Source organism: Lycorma delicatula, chromosome 6, assembly GCF_047948215.1.
Source record: "Lycorma delicatula isolate Av1 chromosome 6, ASM4794821v1, whole genome shotgun sequence".
Classification (NCBI taxonomy): Eukaryota; Metazoa; Arthropoda; class Insecta; order Hemiptera; family Fulgoridae; genus Lycorma; species Lycorma delicatula.
The window spans coordinates 71,451,927-71,468,825 of NC_134460.1; the positions used below are offsets into that span (position 1 = coordinate 71,451,927).

Sequence of the window (16,899 nt, forward strand, 5' to 3'; positions counted from 1 at the left end):
ATTTTCAACTCACAACAACACAAGTTTCATACAACAGCACAGTTTTAATTAGTATTGAACATGTCGAGTTTTGTACCTTCAAAGTACGATTTGCCAACAGTATTGATTTTCTGTTACCATTTAAAGAAAACTGCAGCAGAATCGCATCAAATGCTTGTTGAAGCTTACAGTGAGCATGCTCTTGGTAAATCACAGTGTTTTGAGAGGTTTAAAAAAAATTCAAAATTGGCGATTTTGACATGAGAAACGAAGAACGGTGGAAGACCACCGAAAAACGCAACAACAACTTGCAATCAATTAAATATAACACAAGACGCCATCTCCATATGTTTGAAACCCGTGGAAAAAATCCAGAAGATGGGAAAATGGGTTCCACATGAACTGAATTAAAGACAGCAAGAAAACCAGAAAACCACTAGCAAAATTCTGCTCGCCAGATACAAAAGAAAGTCATTTCTACATCAAATTGTGATAGGTGATGAAAAGTGGATATATTTCTAGAATCCTATGCGTAAAAGATCATGAGTAACTCCAGGCAAACCATCAACATCGCTTTCAAGGCCAAATTGCTATGGAAAGAAGACAATGCTCTGTGTTTGGTGGGATCAGAAGGGTGTGATCTACTATGACCTGCTAAAACCTGGCGAAACCATTAATACTGAATACTACCTACAACAAATGATCGATTTGAATCAAGCATTGCGTGAAATACAACCAGAAAATCAAAACAGGCAGCACAAAGTGAATTTGCTTCATGATAATGTACCACCACAAACAGCAAAACTGGTCAAAGAAACAATTGAGATATTCAGTTGGGAAACACTTTTGCATGTGGCTTACTCAACAAGACTTGGCTCCATCCAACTACTATTTATTTTTATCATTAGGACACACACTTGCTGAGCAGCGCTTCACTTCTTATGAAAATGGCTCGATGACTGGTTTGCCTCAAAAGAGCAACTGTTTTTTTTTTTGATGTAGCATTCATAAATTATCAGAGAGATGGGAAAAATGTATAGCTAGCGATGGACAATATTTCAAATAAAGTATTTTTTATCGTTTTCATACAATATACGTGTATTTTCTACAAAAAAATTCCGATTTCATATTTACGTACCTGGTATACTTACTAGTTGCGCACGCCATTAACAAATGCCCATAACTTTTGATCCAATAAATATATTTGAGAAAATTAAAATGGCACATATAACTAATACTAAAGACAATTAATTAATCATATTTTAAAAGTATTTTGAATGTTTGAATTCTCGGTTTACTTAAGTGTGAAATTTCCCAATTTGTTTATTTAAGCCCTATACTTCTAAACAAATTTCAGAAAACTAAAAAGCCACTATGTAATTTCTTCTTAAGACCGTTACTTACGAATTCTATAAAGGATATATCTAAAGGCTATCATCTTTTTTATAACAAATTTTCAGTTGTCTCATATGAAAAATGCATTTTCATGTCTTCCCTAATTAGAAAAATCAATCAGTATCTATTGTAATTTTTTAAATTTAAAAATGATTTAGCAGTTATCAGTGAAATAGAACAGGTACTTCTGGATGGTGGAATTTTTTACTAAAACTTTAACTCTCCTGGGAATTGTAATAGCAAAAGGTTAAATAAACTCAAAAGAGATGAAAATATCAATATAAATAAAATTGCTATAAAAGGATAATGAAAATAAATTTTCATAAAAACTTTGTAAAGTTGTAGATAAATAATGTTTTCTACTGATATGTAAACCTTACTATAGAGAATTTTTAGTTCTTCAAAATTTGCATACAAGTACAAGACTAAGAAACTGCAAAATTTCACAGTTAAACAAGTAAATCAAGAACTCAAACATTCAAATTATTTTCAAATTATGACTAATTGTCTTGAGTATTAGTTATACATGCTGTTTTTAATTTCTCAAATATATTTATTGGATCAAAAGTTATGGGAATTTGTTTATGGTGCATGCGACTTGTAAGTATATACTGCTGCAGCACTCACATGCCTACTCATTGAGCAGCTTTTTCTTTATTAAATACTGCCGAATCAACTGGTCATAGAGAAAAGTGCTCACTAGCAAAATTGTGTAGTAGTTTCTCTCAGCTTTCCGATAGTGCCAGCGACATTTTGCTACTTTTAATAAGTAACTGACATATTAAAGAAAAACTGTAAGAAAAAAAAAAAAGATTTTTTTACAATAATTTGTTATTAAAAAAATTAGCATACAATATTTTTAGAAAAATTTCAATCGTTAATCCACACACCTTTTCGGACCCTTTCCACTTGGTCTCTTGTTTGGGAAAATATTTTCTCCTAATTCGACCCTCCACATCTAATATGTCTCGTCTATAGTTTGAACTTTCTCTGTAATCATAAAATAAACAATCAATGAGAATGTGAGGAAAATTACATGGCAACTGTATACTAGACATATTAGTACATCTCCAGAAGTCATGACTGATACAAGATTACTTCCTTGGTGACTGTCTCACACTAATGACCTTTGTTATAATACCCTGTCTTAATTTGTCATAATCTGTTTCCAACAGTCATCCACAATTTGCTACACATCTCTTAACTGACATTTTATTATGCATATTCAACCAAAACAATTCACAAAGGTTGGCTGAATGAAAGTTTCCTTTTGCACTAACATCAGCTCATTCATTACCGGTAATTCCTATCTAACAAAATTCTGACAGGTGCACTGTGTCATCAAAAACAGAAATTTGAATGTGGAAAAACTGGAAGCAAAGTAAAAATATAAGTTATTGCTTTGATTGCAGTCAATGAATCAACACAGAACACGATCAAACCTCTCCTCAATGTAATGCAAAACCAAGATTAGGTATAAAGTTCAACAGTAAATAAACTGGTTTCTTCAGAAGGAAAACCTTATTATGTGATATTCCTAATGAACCTCACGTTAATTTGTATTCCTACCGACGATGCCGTGTTAAGAAAATTTAACTTAAAAATACATGTTTGATATGCACCCCAATCTGTGTGACTCGGCACATATAAATACACTTACGCTTAAATTTTAATACACTTATTTTTAATTTATGTTTGTCAAAATAGGTCTAAGCATTTTATTTGTGGCAATACTGAGAACATTTACACTTCAAAAACAATTTTGGAGTATTGTTTGACTATAAATGAGAAAACCAAAGATATTGTTTTGGTGACTGAAAATTGAATCCTGTGTATTTCATCCAACTTTCTAAGAGATTTATTGAATCTTTTAGTAAACATTCAGCCAAAGGCAATGGGAATCTTAACAAACAATATAAGGTAGATCTCATCATTAACTGTTGTTGTACCAAATATAAAATTAACTGGATTTTCTTTACTAACTTGGATTTATTGAATCCTCCTAATGCTTACTTACTCATAAATATGATAAAACAATTCATTAATAATAAAGATGTAAAAAAAACAACACCATACAGTAATACAAATATAGAAATAAAGAACAATAAAACATGACAAATGACCAATTTCAAACCATCACAAATGTTTGTTTTAATTTACATGGACAATAACATGCAACTTTCACTCAGAAAATGATAGTGAAAGAGGAAGGAAATGAACCATAGTCATAAAAATACATAATTCCATAGAATGGTTGGACTAATTTTTCAGATTGCAGTGGTAATCCTAGTGATAACAAAATATATAAAACATTATAGTCCACAAAATGAATACTACACAGTAATTTAATAAAATAAATTAAATTATTTTGGTACTTACATATTAACGCCACCGCAGCTACAGCTGCTGTTTAGGTTATGTTGACTTCGTGTACTGACAAATCGTACATATATCAAAATAACCTAACTAAATATAACCTATGCTCGCTTTGTTCGCTAACCTCTTACGTATTAACACCACTGCAGCTACAGCTTTATTTAAAAACAAAGTAGTCAATCGGATTTCGGTGGATTAACATTAATTGGATCTCGGTGCTATAACATTAAGGTTATTATTTATAAGTTATATATATTATGCATATTTAATGTTAATTATAAGAGGTTAGCGAGCGAAGGTTATATTTAGTTTGGTTACTTTGATATACGTATGATTTGTCAGTACACGAAATCAACATAACCTAAACAGCAGCTGTAGCTGCGGTGGCGTTAATACCTAAGTACCATTATTTTTAGTAATATAAGCAAATAAACCACATGAAATATTTTTCATTATTAGAGGATCAGTTAAATCAGTAGGATGTTTCAGCCTAAGTTGGTTAACAGAGTAATTGTACTGTATATATATATATTCCCAAATGATGATAATGATATAAAAGCTGAAATATTTAAGCTATATTGTGAGTTTTGTTTTTTGTAAGAAGTTGATTATTATTTTTATTTTACCATCTAGATAGCATTATAGCAGAACTATAGCTGTAGAGGGTAAAGTATTGTAATCGGGGCAATTTGGGAATATGTGGTTTTCACCAGATCTTGTTGTTTTGACACCTAAGGAACCCAAAAAACTAGATGGAATGTTAATGTTAATGATGAACTAGATGTTAATATGTATATATGTTTGGTGTCTGCCTCTAAATCACCTTATATTTCCAGAACTACTGGACCAATTTTGGCCAAACTTGTCAGTTTACTTCTACAGAGTGCTGGGAAGTCACCGTACCCTCAAAGTTAACAAAAAATATGAGTTAGGATATGTGTTTAGAACATATATCAGAGTCGGTTGGCAATAGTTTTTTACAACTTCATACACTCTGAGTAAATGCAGTTGTGCTAAAATGTTTGGCACGAGTAGTTATAATGTTGAGGAGCGGTTAGTGACAAGTGTATGAGTTCATGAATGACAACATATAAATTAAACAATGAAGCTAATTAGTAACATGTTTATCAACACTTTAATATGTGGTAATCATGAAAAGCAACAATGTTGGTTTGGAAAAAAGTTTGTTAGAATTAGGCAGTGTTTTTAAAGGTAGGCTGTGATTTAAAATTTATTTTTAAAATAGATATAAACAGAACAAAAAAATTTCTAGATGTTAGCATTGAAATTAACAAAATAACTCTGCTGTACCGGAAACCTATTACCAATAAAATAACTATTCATAGAAAATCAAATCATCCTTGATCTCATAAGATTAACATGAATACAAATATGATAACAGAGCTATCCATTATACACAAAATAATAAAGAAAAATTAAATATAGAAATAAATATCATAAAACAATTTGCTATTCAAAATGGATATAGTGTTTTGTTAATTGATAATATACGTAAAAAAACAAACATCAAAACTTAATAGTACAATAACTCTAAAACCAAGGATAAATTTAAACCTGCAAATAAAAGTAAAACCACATAATAAAATACTTAAAAAACATAAAGATGCTGATTTATACAATTTGCAGGTTTTATGTATGATAATGTGTAATGATTGTGAGGATATTTAAATAGGTAAAACTAATAGATTGTTTAAAGCCACATTTATGAACATTTTAGGCATTATAAAAATAAAAAATTGGGCTTCTCTAATGTTACAGATAACCTTATAACCAATAAACATTCCATTTCTGATGTTAATACTAATTTAGAGATATTAGTAATTAAAAAAAGTAAACATAAATAAAAAATATTATAGAAAAATATTGTGTGTATATGTGTGTGTGTGTGTGTGTGTGTGTGTACTTCTTGAAACAGCCACAGAATAACCAACCAATCTACTGTTGTTACAAAATATGGTAGTCTTCTGTGAAGTAAACTAATTTATTTCTTGATGTTAAGAGAATTCATTTTGATTTTCAGACAAATTAATAAAAAAACTTTACGTCTAAAGTGAGGTTAAAAAGACCGGCCTCATCTAAATGTAATTTGACAGGGTTTCTGTGTGCACTACAGCCCACTCTCAATACTCCTGTAATGTAATTTTTTGCAAGTTATTTACGTCTGTGGAAACTGAAAAAGAAGTTCCCTTCGATAAATCATTTAATTGTTATTATGATATTTCAAACTACACCATGCACTTTATATAACCCAATAACTTACAGCTCATTCAGTTCAATTTTAGCCAGTTTATGTTGTGTAAAGTTAACATTATTAACTAGTGTAGTGCACTTTCCCATTAAGTGAAATTTAAAAATAAAAAATAAAACAAATTTTTGTCACAAAATGATTTATAAACATTTTGTTTTACTTTGAAAATGTATGTAAAATTTATTCAGTTCATTGTGAGTAATGTTTATCACAATGATATTTGTTTAAGGTATAAAGATATGATAAACTTAAATTCAACAAAACTGTAAAAAAATTAAAATTACTTCAAAGGCAATTGGTTTTAAAATGGAAATTGGGCAGATTATGTTCAATGTATTTAAGCATTTTAAAAATATAATGTTTTGATGTAGTTTAAGAATAACATTCTAGAAGTTTGTCTATCAAAGAACTGATTTTAGAATAGAAATTATTAGCTCTTTATCTTCTTAAATAATTTATTATACAACAATTAATGATTGTTTAATTGTCAGAGAAATTTTCATTCATTATTCTTGAATTTAACTGACAAATATTTTTTTATATTGTTCTAATGATAAATAATATGCAAGGTTTATCACAAAGTTCTCTTGGAACTTTCATAATCTATTCTACCCATGAAAATAATAGAAAGAATACATATTAATACAAATCCTAAAATTCTTCGTTTGCAAGTGAAGGCTAGAGAAAGATTTCACTTGGTTTTCAGCTACTCCATTGAAATGAGGTCGAACTGAAATTTTTAGGATTTAATTAAGGAGTGAATTAGCGATTTATTATGTATGGGCTTTGACCTGAAAATCAAATAAAATAGGTTCCAGAACCATACTTGCAGTACTATTTTCAACACATTCCTTAGCATGCTTCTGCACTGCTTATATTGCTCTTTTTAGTTCTTTAGGGATGTCCTTAAGTTGCTCAGCCACATTAATTCCTCACAAATATGTACTTTAGTTTTACATACAATATTTTTCATCCATCCCCAGATGTAAAAATCTGAAGGTGTTAGATTAGGCATTCTTGATGGCCAGGGATGTGGACATCCAAGACCAATTCATTTCACAGGGAAACGATAATTTAAGTGAGTGGTAGTAGCACAGAGAAATGGGGGAGGGGGTGTGCCATCATACTGAAAGTATACTTTATGACTCAGTGCTAGAGAAACATCTTAAAAAAGCTGCGACAATTCTTCTTAAAAAGTGCAGATGTACCTCATCATTTAAGCAGCCAGGTAATATGAACTGGTCCCAACAGCTGATTGTGGAAAAGGCCGTATCATACATTGACACTAAAATGATGTTGAAAATTGCTTTCAACCATTTCATGAGGATTTACTTCTGGCTATGTATGCTCATTGTGTAAGTTGTTGAAGCCATCTCGAGTGAAATTTACCTCATCGGTTAACAAAATGTACTTGTAGAGTTGCCAATTTATATTCCACCAGTTGCAAAACTCCAAGTGAAGCACACCGTCTCCTGGTTTAGATGTTGAAATGGCTCTTACGATAAAGATAAGACTTGCTTTGTTTAAGTGTCCTTAAAAACCATCAAATGCGAAATTCTGATTCGCTTAGAAAGATACTGTGTACTGAAACCTGGACTGCTTTGAACTGCATCAATAATAATTTCATCAATAACAGCGTCATGTTGGATAGATCATTCGTAATTTATACAAATACTAGGTAGTGAACCTGTTTCCCAAAGATTGCAAAAAGCTGCACTGATTGTTTTGGGATCTGGAATCCTCTGATCTGATTCGGAAAACATATTTTATATTCTATTACAGCAGCCATAGCATTACCATTATTACATACAACCAAAATGAATGCCATATTAGCGTATTTCTCTGTTGTAAATAAGTACGGCATTATTTCAATGTTGAACCAATCACGTTCAAACTAAATTTCACAGAAAACCTTCGTAACAACAGTGCAGTTCACAGTACCACATATACTTAATGTACCTAACAGAAATGATTTAAACACTAATACAGTATTGCGCATTGTGATCAGCTGTTATTTTATTGCCAGCTTTGAAATAATAATTTTTCAAATAATTTATTGTATTTCTGTCATTAATAAAAATAGCATTATCTAATTAATTTTTATTCATTTATTTTTATTTTACAACTGTGTAATATCCAGCTTCTGTTTAAATCTTTTTACAGCAATTTTTAACAGTAAATTTAGATTTACAAATTTTTCACATCACCAAAAAAGTATTTGGTTTTTGTTTACATTAAAGAAGTACTTTTCTGACAAATGTACTGTTCCTAAATAAAATTCTTATTTTTCTAACTTTTCTTTGTTTTATTCAACTTATCTTACACCATTTTGTTCAGGATTAATTCCCTACAAATTGTTTTTAAAAGTTTTATGTGTTTATTACCCATTTAACAAAGTTATTGTATGCCAAACATTAAAAACAGGGTCTCTTACCCCAATTTATTGATTTTCACCTCAGATTTCTCAAAAACTGTTGCAGAAACAAAGTCAAAAACCATAAAAAATCACTGACTCTGCCCCTTAATTAGCATCCTAAAAATTTCCGTACGACCCCATTTCACTAGGGTTGCTGGAATCTGTGTGAAATTTTTCACTTGCTTTAACTTGCAAACGAAACATTTTAGGAATTATATTTATATTATGAACTTTTTCCATTACTTTCACGAATAGAATAGGTTATGAAAGTTGGGGAGAACTTCATGATACCCTCTGTATATGTATATAGCTTTCAAAATTACTCAAATTTTTTGAAATTTCAAAACCATTTTAAGATTTAAATAATTAAAGCATATGTTATTTCTCTTCGACAAATTTATGTGAATTTTGTAAATATTATACATTAAACAACTTAAACTAAAAATATTATATAAAAATACATACACACCAGTAAAATAACAATTGAAAAACTAAACATAGTTGAGGGAACATGTACAGTCCAGAATGGTACTTTTTTCTCCAGCACATTTGTTTTGGCATTTAACTGTGACTTGACATTTAAAAGAGATAATTTAGCAAGATACCTTGGTCTAGGATTTTCTTCATCCACACCCCAACCAGTAAGATTCCACCTATAAGTTATTTCGGCAGAGTATCGTTTCCAATATTCAGTAAAAATTGCAGCTATAAAACATAAACCCATTAAAATTGTCATTACTTTTTTTCTTCATAATAAGTTCAATGTACATACAGAACGGCAATTAAAATAACAAAATAAACCCTTCTTAAATTTAAGAACCCACTATTAAAAGAGAAAATTCTGTAATTAAGGGTACTGGCAATTTTGTCTATATCATTGCATCAGAACCAATTCTAACTAGTGTTAAAAGATTTACAGTTCCCAGTAATATACTGGTATATAATATTATAGGATATATATTTTTATATTGAATTATATAAGAAAATATATTAACTATGAATAGAAGCAAACAGAAAATCATGTAACTTGCAACTTGGTCAAGGATCAAACAACATAGTTGCACTACCTACAGTTTATAAAATTGATAGATAAATGATATTAGTGGAATCCCAAGCTAAGACAAACTAACATAGTGCAATCTTAAGTAATTTCCAACTGGAAAGTTAAAAATGGGGTGAACTCTAAGATTCTTTAAAATTAAATTAACTTTATGTTGTAGATAATTAGAATTTCAGACACTCAAATAGAAACAATATGGAAAAAGATTAATGAACACTGTAAAGTGAAAGATATTAAAAAAAAAATTTTTTTTTTTAATTATGTTTTTCATACTCTATATGGTTTTTATAAAACATGTAGATAATATTAGACTGACAGTTACTAATGTATCAAAGAACTTTGGCAATCTCAAACTATGTTTGGTGATGTGACTATGTTTGGTTCACTCACAACTGAATTAAAGTAAGCCCTGCTACAATCAGCTGTTAGATTTTTACACTGAGTACACACATTAAATATAAACATTTTAAAACAATGTGCAATTGTAATCTACTATCATTATTAATGTATAACTGTGACCTAGCTCAGTTTTTGCTACCTAGAACTGATCACGAGACAACACTCAATAATTTGCTGATAAGATACCTTTAAGAGCAGGAAGATAGGCCTTGCATATGTTAAAAATTTGGGAAATGTAGACATATTAATATTTTAAACAATGCATTAATCACCAGAATGTTCAAAAATTGTTAGACATATCAAATTAAAATATTTAAAAGTTTTTTCGTAACAGGTAAAACAATTAATAACAAACTGACACCTAAGAGATTTATGCTTATAAAATAATAAGTAAATCTATCACTTTCAGAATGTCTCAAAATATGGTTCAAGAAGATATTTTTAATTAAAATGAGAATCATGATTAAAAAATTATTTTACAGAGATCAAAATAAAAACAAAATAATACTAAATTCATTTTTTAGTATACAAAATGTTATGAAATCATGATTGCAAATATTCTATTGGTATGAAAATTTTGTTTCTAAAAATGTTGCTTTTTTTCTAATGAAATTCAGTTTATGTTTTCATAATAGAATTCAAATAATTTTTTTTGGGGTCTACAGTCATTTGACCGCTTTCTCTATTCCTTTCTTTTTCATGAAAATCTTCTCTGTTTTTATTTTCATACTAAATTTTTCTTTGAGCAATAAATCCACATCACTCAGTGAAATGTTAACATCTTTTACTTTTTTCTTGAATTGTTATGCTGATTTCAAGTTTTACCTTTAATTTTTTTAATGTTTCTTCAATATATTGGGAGTTCAAAAAAAAAAATCAGGGTATTTATTTTGTAAATTTCTTGGATGAGGTATACAGGGTTGATTTAAGGCTAGAATCAAAATGCATAAAGGACAGTTTTAGTTGTGTCCATGGCAGTCGATTGATTCCCTATCTTTCCACTTGACAGTACTTCTAGTAAAGATGGCAACTCCTGAACAGAAAGCCTTTGTGTTTTGCAGTTTGCTAAATGTGAATCTGTAGTTACAGTTCAATATGTGTTTTGTAGAAAGTTTAACTGTGATTCTCCAAGTAACAATAACATCATCAATGGCATAATCTGTCTGAAACAACTGGATGTCTGTGTAAAGGGAAGAATACAGGATAACTGAGGGTGTCTGAAAAAATGTGTCTAGGAGTCCTAACTACATAATTCCTAAAAAATTTCTTTAGGAAAGGCTGGCAAACTAGCAATGCCAGTGATAACAGTATGGAATGTTTTAAGGAAATGCTTACATATATGTCCATACTGTTTACAGCTTTTACAGGCTTTGAAGCCAACTTACTACGCTGTAAGACTTCATTCAATATCAAAATGTTGCAGCATGAAGATGATGACATTCTTGATCGTATTGAATTTAGTGATGAATTAACATTTCACCTCAGTGAAAAAGTTAAAACACATAATGTTCATATTTGGGAGTTCAAAAATTGCCATGAACTCTTAACAATCCAAAAAGAACTCCCTAAAATTAAATGTTTTCTGTGCAATATCCAGATGATAAGTTTACAGGTCATTTTTTTTCACTGAAGCAAACATTACAGGAGTAGCTCTTTGATAGGCTTCTTACATGCTCTTTCCTAAACTGTAAAATGGGCCAGAGAACTTTATTTGGCATCAAGAAGGTGCACCTAATCACTGGCATAACTCTATGAGATCAGTTGAATGATGTTCTCCCTAACCACTGGATCGGTCGGCATGGATCCGATGACAGAACTTGTTTGCAGTGACCTCCAAGTAACTAGATTTGACCCCAAGTGATTTTTTCCTTTGGAATTTTGTAAAGGATCTTGTGTATGTCTCTCCACTGCCTACTGATCAACCCAATTTAAGGCATATGATTGAAGTGATGTTATTTCCTTTACTCCAGACATGCTGGTTAAAGAATAGGACGAATTCTCCTACCTGTTAGATGTGTACCAAGTTATGAGAGGTGCTCACATTGAACATTTGTAGGGAACACTGAACTATTGTAGGGAAAAAACTGTAAGAATTATGCTTTCATTTTATTTACATTCTTTACTGTAAGTCAAAGTTAAAAGATATTAAATAGCTTTAAAATCTCAATATTTTTTTTTTTTACAACTTGAATAAAATGATTAGGACAGACCATATCCTACTCCCACTAATTTCTGAGTAACAGCTTGTTTCTTTCCATCTTTTATTCTTATCACATCAGCATAGTTCTTAACCAGATTATGAACCCTTCTTTCTTTATACTTTAATTAAATTTTCCTTAAAAAATGTTTTATTCCATCCTGCATTTTGAAATACTTTTTCCATGTCTATAAATATCATGTAGGTGGCCTCTTTTGTAATCTCACAATAGTCTCCTCTAAGATCATTTCAATTTCTTCTTCCAAAAAAATGCAAAATTTATCATTAATTAATCAATTACTTAAATCATTTAATTTATTTTAACATTATAGTCTCAAACATGCTATACATATATTTTAAAGAGTAAGATAAGTTGGGTGAATGGTAGGTGAGAAAATTGGATCCACATTTTTCCAAGTCCAAGTGTAATAACTAAATAATACAAAATATAAGATGTTGTATACCTACCCCAGAATGACATGAATATAGAAAAGATGATAGTTGTAGGATTAATAATTAAGTGTCTTATTTTGGATTGAACACATGTAACTGAAAGTTTCCAAAAGTTGCAAATACCATCACACATAGGACACATAGTTATATTTAATTTTTCATTACATATTTCTTCACTGTAAAAAAGACACAGATAAATAATTACCATCATTTTTTTTATTATTATTATTTTTTTTATTATTACGAGTAATTATTTTCATATTAATACATACAAGTTGCAATTGAAGAGATGACTTTCAAAAATAAATTAACTTTTTCAAAAATATATATATTATCCTTAACTCAAAGCATAAATAAAATGTTTGAATTAAGCATACTGTTTGATAAAAGAAAAGAATAAGTCATTGAACTAGATGGTGAAGGAATTTCTAAGCGAATCTTTGGAGAAAGTTGATTTTCTTAAGCTTTACTTTTCACATAATTAATATAATTTGATAAGTTCAATTTGTTTTCAAATAATACCCCCAATTATTACATAATTTTTGTTAAAAATAACATAATTATTACAAAAACTATATATACAGAAATGCATAACTGATAGTTATCAAATCAGTAGACTCTCTCTTAAAGAGACGAGGTCTGGTCCAGGTCCAGCTGGGAGTGAACCTTGGCCAGTAATGAAAACAATTTACCAGAAAATGGATTATAAACTGCATAGGACATAGTAAACAGGTTTTAAGCAAGCATCAATTAAAAATAAGCTGACTACACAGTTGTACAACTTATCTGTCACACAGCTAAAGCACATTCCGGGAAAGTCCTGCAGCTGTGGGTTGTTTCTGATGCATGGCTTACACACACAACTTAATTAAAAATATTTATCATTTTATTTAAATATAATATTTTTTTGTTTACTTAATTCAATGATTCTAAATAATAAACTGCACTGGCATACTATATTTAATTGGCACAGGTGTCATGGTACTAGCAGCAATGGTCAGCACTAACGAGACTAATGTAATTTCACAACTTACATGGAACAAATTTTACTTGTATGGTGGGAAGCTGGTGTACCTGTGAGGCTTCATGCACCAGGTACTGAGTCAAGCAGGCAATCAAGCTTGAGACCCAAGAGGATCTTTTGGGGTGGGGGTGCGATTTTGCAAAAAATACAAATATTGTTAATTTGTAATGTTAATAAATGTGCCTAAGCAAAATATACCTTAATTAGGCAAAATCTCAAGATACTGAGGGTGACTCTACAGCCTCACCTCCTTGAGCTTTTAAGTTGAAAATTTAATGGCATCAATGCCTCATATACAGAAGGGTCAATTCGTATTAAATCAACAAGCCCAACACAACCTGACCAACTTGGATTATCATGAAATTTGGTAAGAATTAACTGTTGATAGAGTTGTTACAAAATACTGAATTTCAGATCTCTATCATAACTGAAGCAGATCTCTATCTGCTTCGTTTTTTGAGCACTTCAAATTTTCTGGAAAAAGGCAAATTTTGACTTGTGGCAGTAGCGTTTCGTCATTCCAACCCCATAGGGGGAAGACCTTGTGATGTTATAGGTCGCTACACCACCCCCTCCGATCCTAGCCCTGAGGTCTTCTTTAGACCCTCTAACTGATTACATCTCACAGACATCAGCCATGCCTTGGTCGGGATGCCACCGATGTAAATGCCTCGGCAGACATTTGCATCAGTAAAATACAAATCAAATTTTGCCTCACGTAGGCCTCAAACGGACATCTTCACATTCAACCTAACGTGATACCCTCAAACTAACTAACCGAAAACGTGGAAGCGCAAACCTCATGCCTAGATTCCAGATTTGATAGCACTGTTCGTGACTGTGAATGCCTGTGAAAATGAACGAGTTTAAAGTTAAATCAGTGCTACACTCATACCAATCAAAATTATGTTTTACACAACATAGAAATTCAAACCTACACCCAAATAAGTCAACCAATTTAGGCCATCTAACAAGGGGAACGTAACCTCATTCCGCTGAGCACAAGAGCCAGGGATAAACCCCGTCCTCATGTTGTCTCGCGTGGCATTACAAAGTCACGATCAGGACCGCCACAGGCAGAGGGAAGCCATGCCCCCGGTGGCACGGCCACCCCCACCAGCGGGAGCTCCAAATCAAATCACAAACAATATCAATATAACTGTGGCACGAAGCCAATGCTCCTACCTCCAACCAATCCAATGCCTAAGCCGGAATCATAGCCACTTGCGATCCTGCCACGATCGAGTACCTCGATTAAACTCGCTCTGTAAACCTACATACCAGAAGGGCGCAAAGAAAACCAGCCACTACAGACCACTCCTCGCGGATCATCCAGTTAATACGGAGATCCAGAAAGGATTGTATTCTCTCAAGTTCCCTAACAGCTCGTGAACGTTTAATCTCGTATCGGAGACAGACTAAAGGACGTGGTCCATTGTATCATCAGTCCCGCAATCCGGCCATTGACTCAAATCTACCAAATGGAACCTAGCCAAATTCGTCCAAAAGGCACCATTCCCGGAGAGAAACTGCATAATATACCGATTGAGGAAGACCCATCCAATCGCACCTAAATCAGACACTATAGGAAATATACCATGCATGTAACCACCTGACCTACCAAGACAAAAGGCCCCAGGTCTTCAATCTCGTGGTTTCGTTCTGATGTCAATAGGTTATTTACCTTGGAAATGTAGCGTTCTTTACGCTCATTAGCCAAGATCACATCTAATTGCAGGCTGTCAAGGTCTCAAGAAAAAATCTCCAGTCTGGACTCCAACAAAGAGGAAAATTTCTGCCAGTTCGTCTTCCTGTGTAACAAGCGCCCCCGGTAAACAGGAAAGTGTCCCTCATGGCCATCGCGCAGCTCTCTGCTATTTCAAGAAGTATTAACCAATGGTCGCTAGAACAGTCATCGGTCACAGACCAATCAAGGACCCTGCCAGGGATATCCCTACTAATGGTGATGTCAATATTTGTATCTGAAAAGGCCATTCGTCCGTTAATCACACCGACGTTAAGTGGCCAACTAGTCTGCAACATTAAAGAAATCAAAATTGTGTTGCGCGATGAAACTGTCAATTAAGCTACCGCTATGATCAGTGATCCCACTGTGCCAGAAAAGCGACTTCGTATTAACATCGATACCAATAAGGATTGGACCATTACCCACAGTACGAATGATCCTATCCCATCTCGCTAGGTGTTCCTCAGTGGGATCCCTGTATTGGAAATATTAACTAACAACTGTAAGGTTCTGTCCGCGAATGGCAAGTCTGACCAAAACAAGATGCGCGTCAAAAACCTGCCATATAAAGACACTATCAATTGACTTCCTGCACAGAATAGCAGACATACAGGTATGCCCTACATAACATTTTTTCCAGCTGTGAAAGCCTGGCAGATCGCCCTAATTACATATGGGTGCTGCAGAAGGACAACATCGAGGCTCCGTCTCTCTACAACCTTGCCTAACTCAACAAGGACTACACAAGCACCCTGAGCATTAAGTTGACTGTACCTAACCATCTAAGGAATTAAAGTACAGCGCAACGGCCCTTATGTAACAGCCACACTCCTTAACAACTGGGTGCTCATGATTCTTGTTTAACCTCTTACAGTTAGCTCAGGCCAGAGCCTCGGATGTATGCAAACAATAGGTAGGACCCTAAATTGATAAATAGTCTGCCTGCAGAAGTAAATTTCTGAAAGAGACCAGAACTTACCACAAAGACTCCGTGATATTTCTGGGTATCACGCCTACCCGTTTTAAAGACCAACCTGCAGTTCTGGTGGAAGGGAGCTTTATCCAAAACACTGTTCTGCTCCCTAATGAGGGACAAGGTATGTTCATCGGTAAGGTTACGGACAATATCATGGACTATAATACGGGGCCTACGCGTTCTCTTCGGGTCTATTTTTACAATCAGTCGCTTAACCGCCGTGGAATCTCTGATTGCCTGAATGGTCTCTGTATCATCCACTATCACAACTAATCCCTTGCCAGTCTCTTTGATGTTCCTGATTTTAAGACCTTTTCGGTCACTCTGAAGGGCACCTAGAGGTCTTTCTTCAGCTGACTGCTGTACACAGTCGAGCCCTCCACCCTGCTGACAAACGCAACCTCAGGTTTCTTGGACTGGCTGGTTTTACATCCGCCCCTAACCACCTCAGAGTCTCTGTCTATCAGTGATAACCCCCTCACAACCACAGGTCGAGAAACTGGAGAAAATCCCGCCCATAATGTCAGATTACTCTAGGGAGTGGCTCACATTGCGAGAGCCTTATCCACCATAGTCTGCAGGCGCCTGGTTGCAAAGAGCATCGGGCT

The 16,899-nt window shown here is 32.8% G+C and overlaps 1 protein-coding gene across 9 annotated transcripts in view; it reads right to left on the bottom strand.

The window, feature by feature from the left end:
• LOC142327131 (anoctamin-4-like) overlaps window positions 1-16,899 on the bottom strand; it is a 206,218-nt gene that overhangs the window by 147,719 nt on the left and 41,600 nt on the right. For 8 of the 9 annotated variants that reach the window (XR_012756930.1, XR_012756929.1, XM_075370020.1 and 5 more), the window contains 2 exons: window positions 12,560-12,720; window positions 8,905-9,140 (listed from right to left, as the gene is read on the bottom strand). Coding sequence is in view for 7 of the 9 variants with exons in the window: in XM_075370020.1 (XP_075226135.1) it covers window positions 8,905-9,140; window positions 12,560-12,720 (397 nt within the window). In the remaining 2 variants the exon portion in view is untranslated. Of the gene's footprint in view, window positions 1-2,264; window positions 2,365-8,904; window positions 9,141-12,559; window positions 12,721-16,899 lie in introns of all 9 variants that reach the window. The other variant, XM_075370019.1, reaches the window with a different exon arrangement.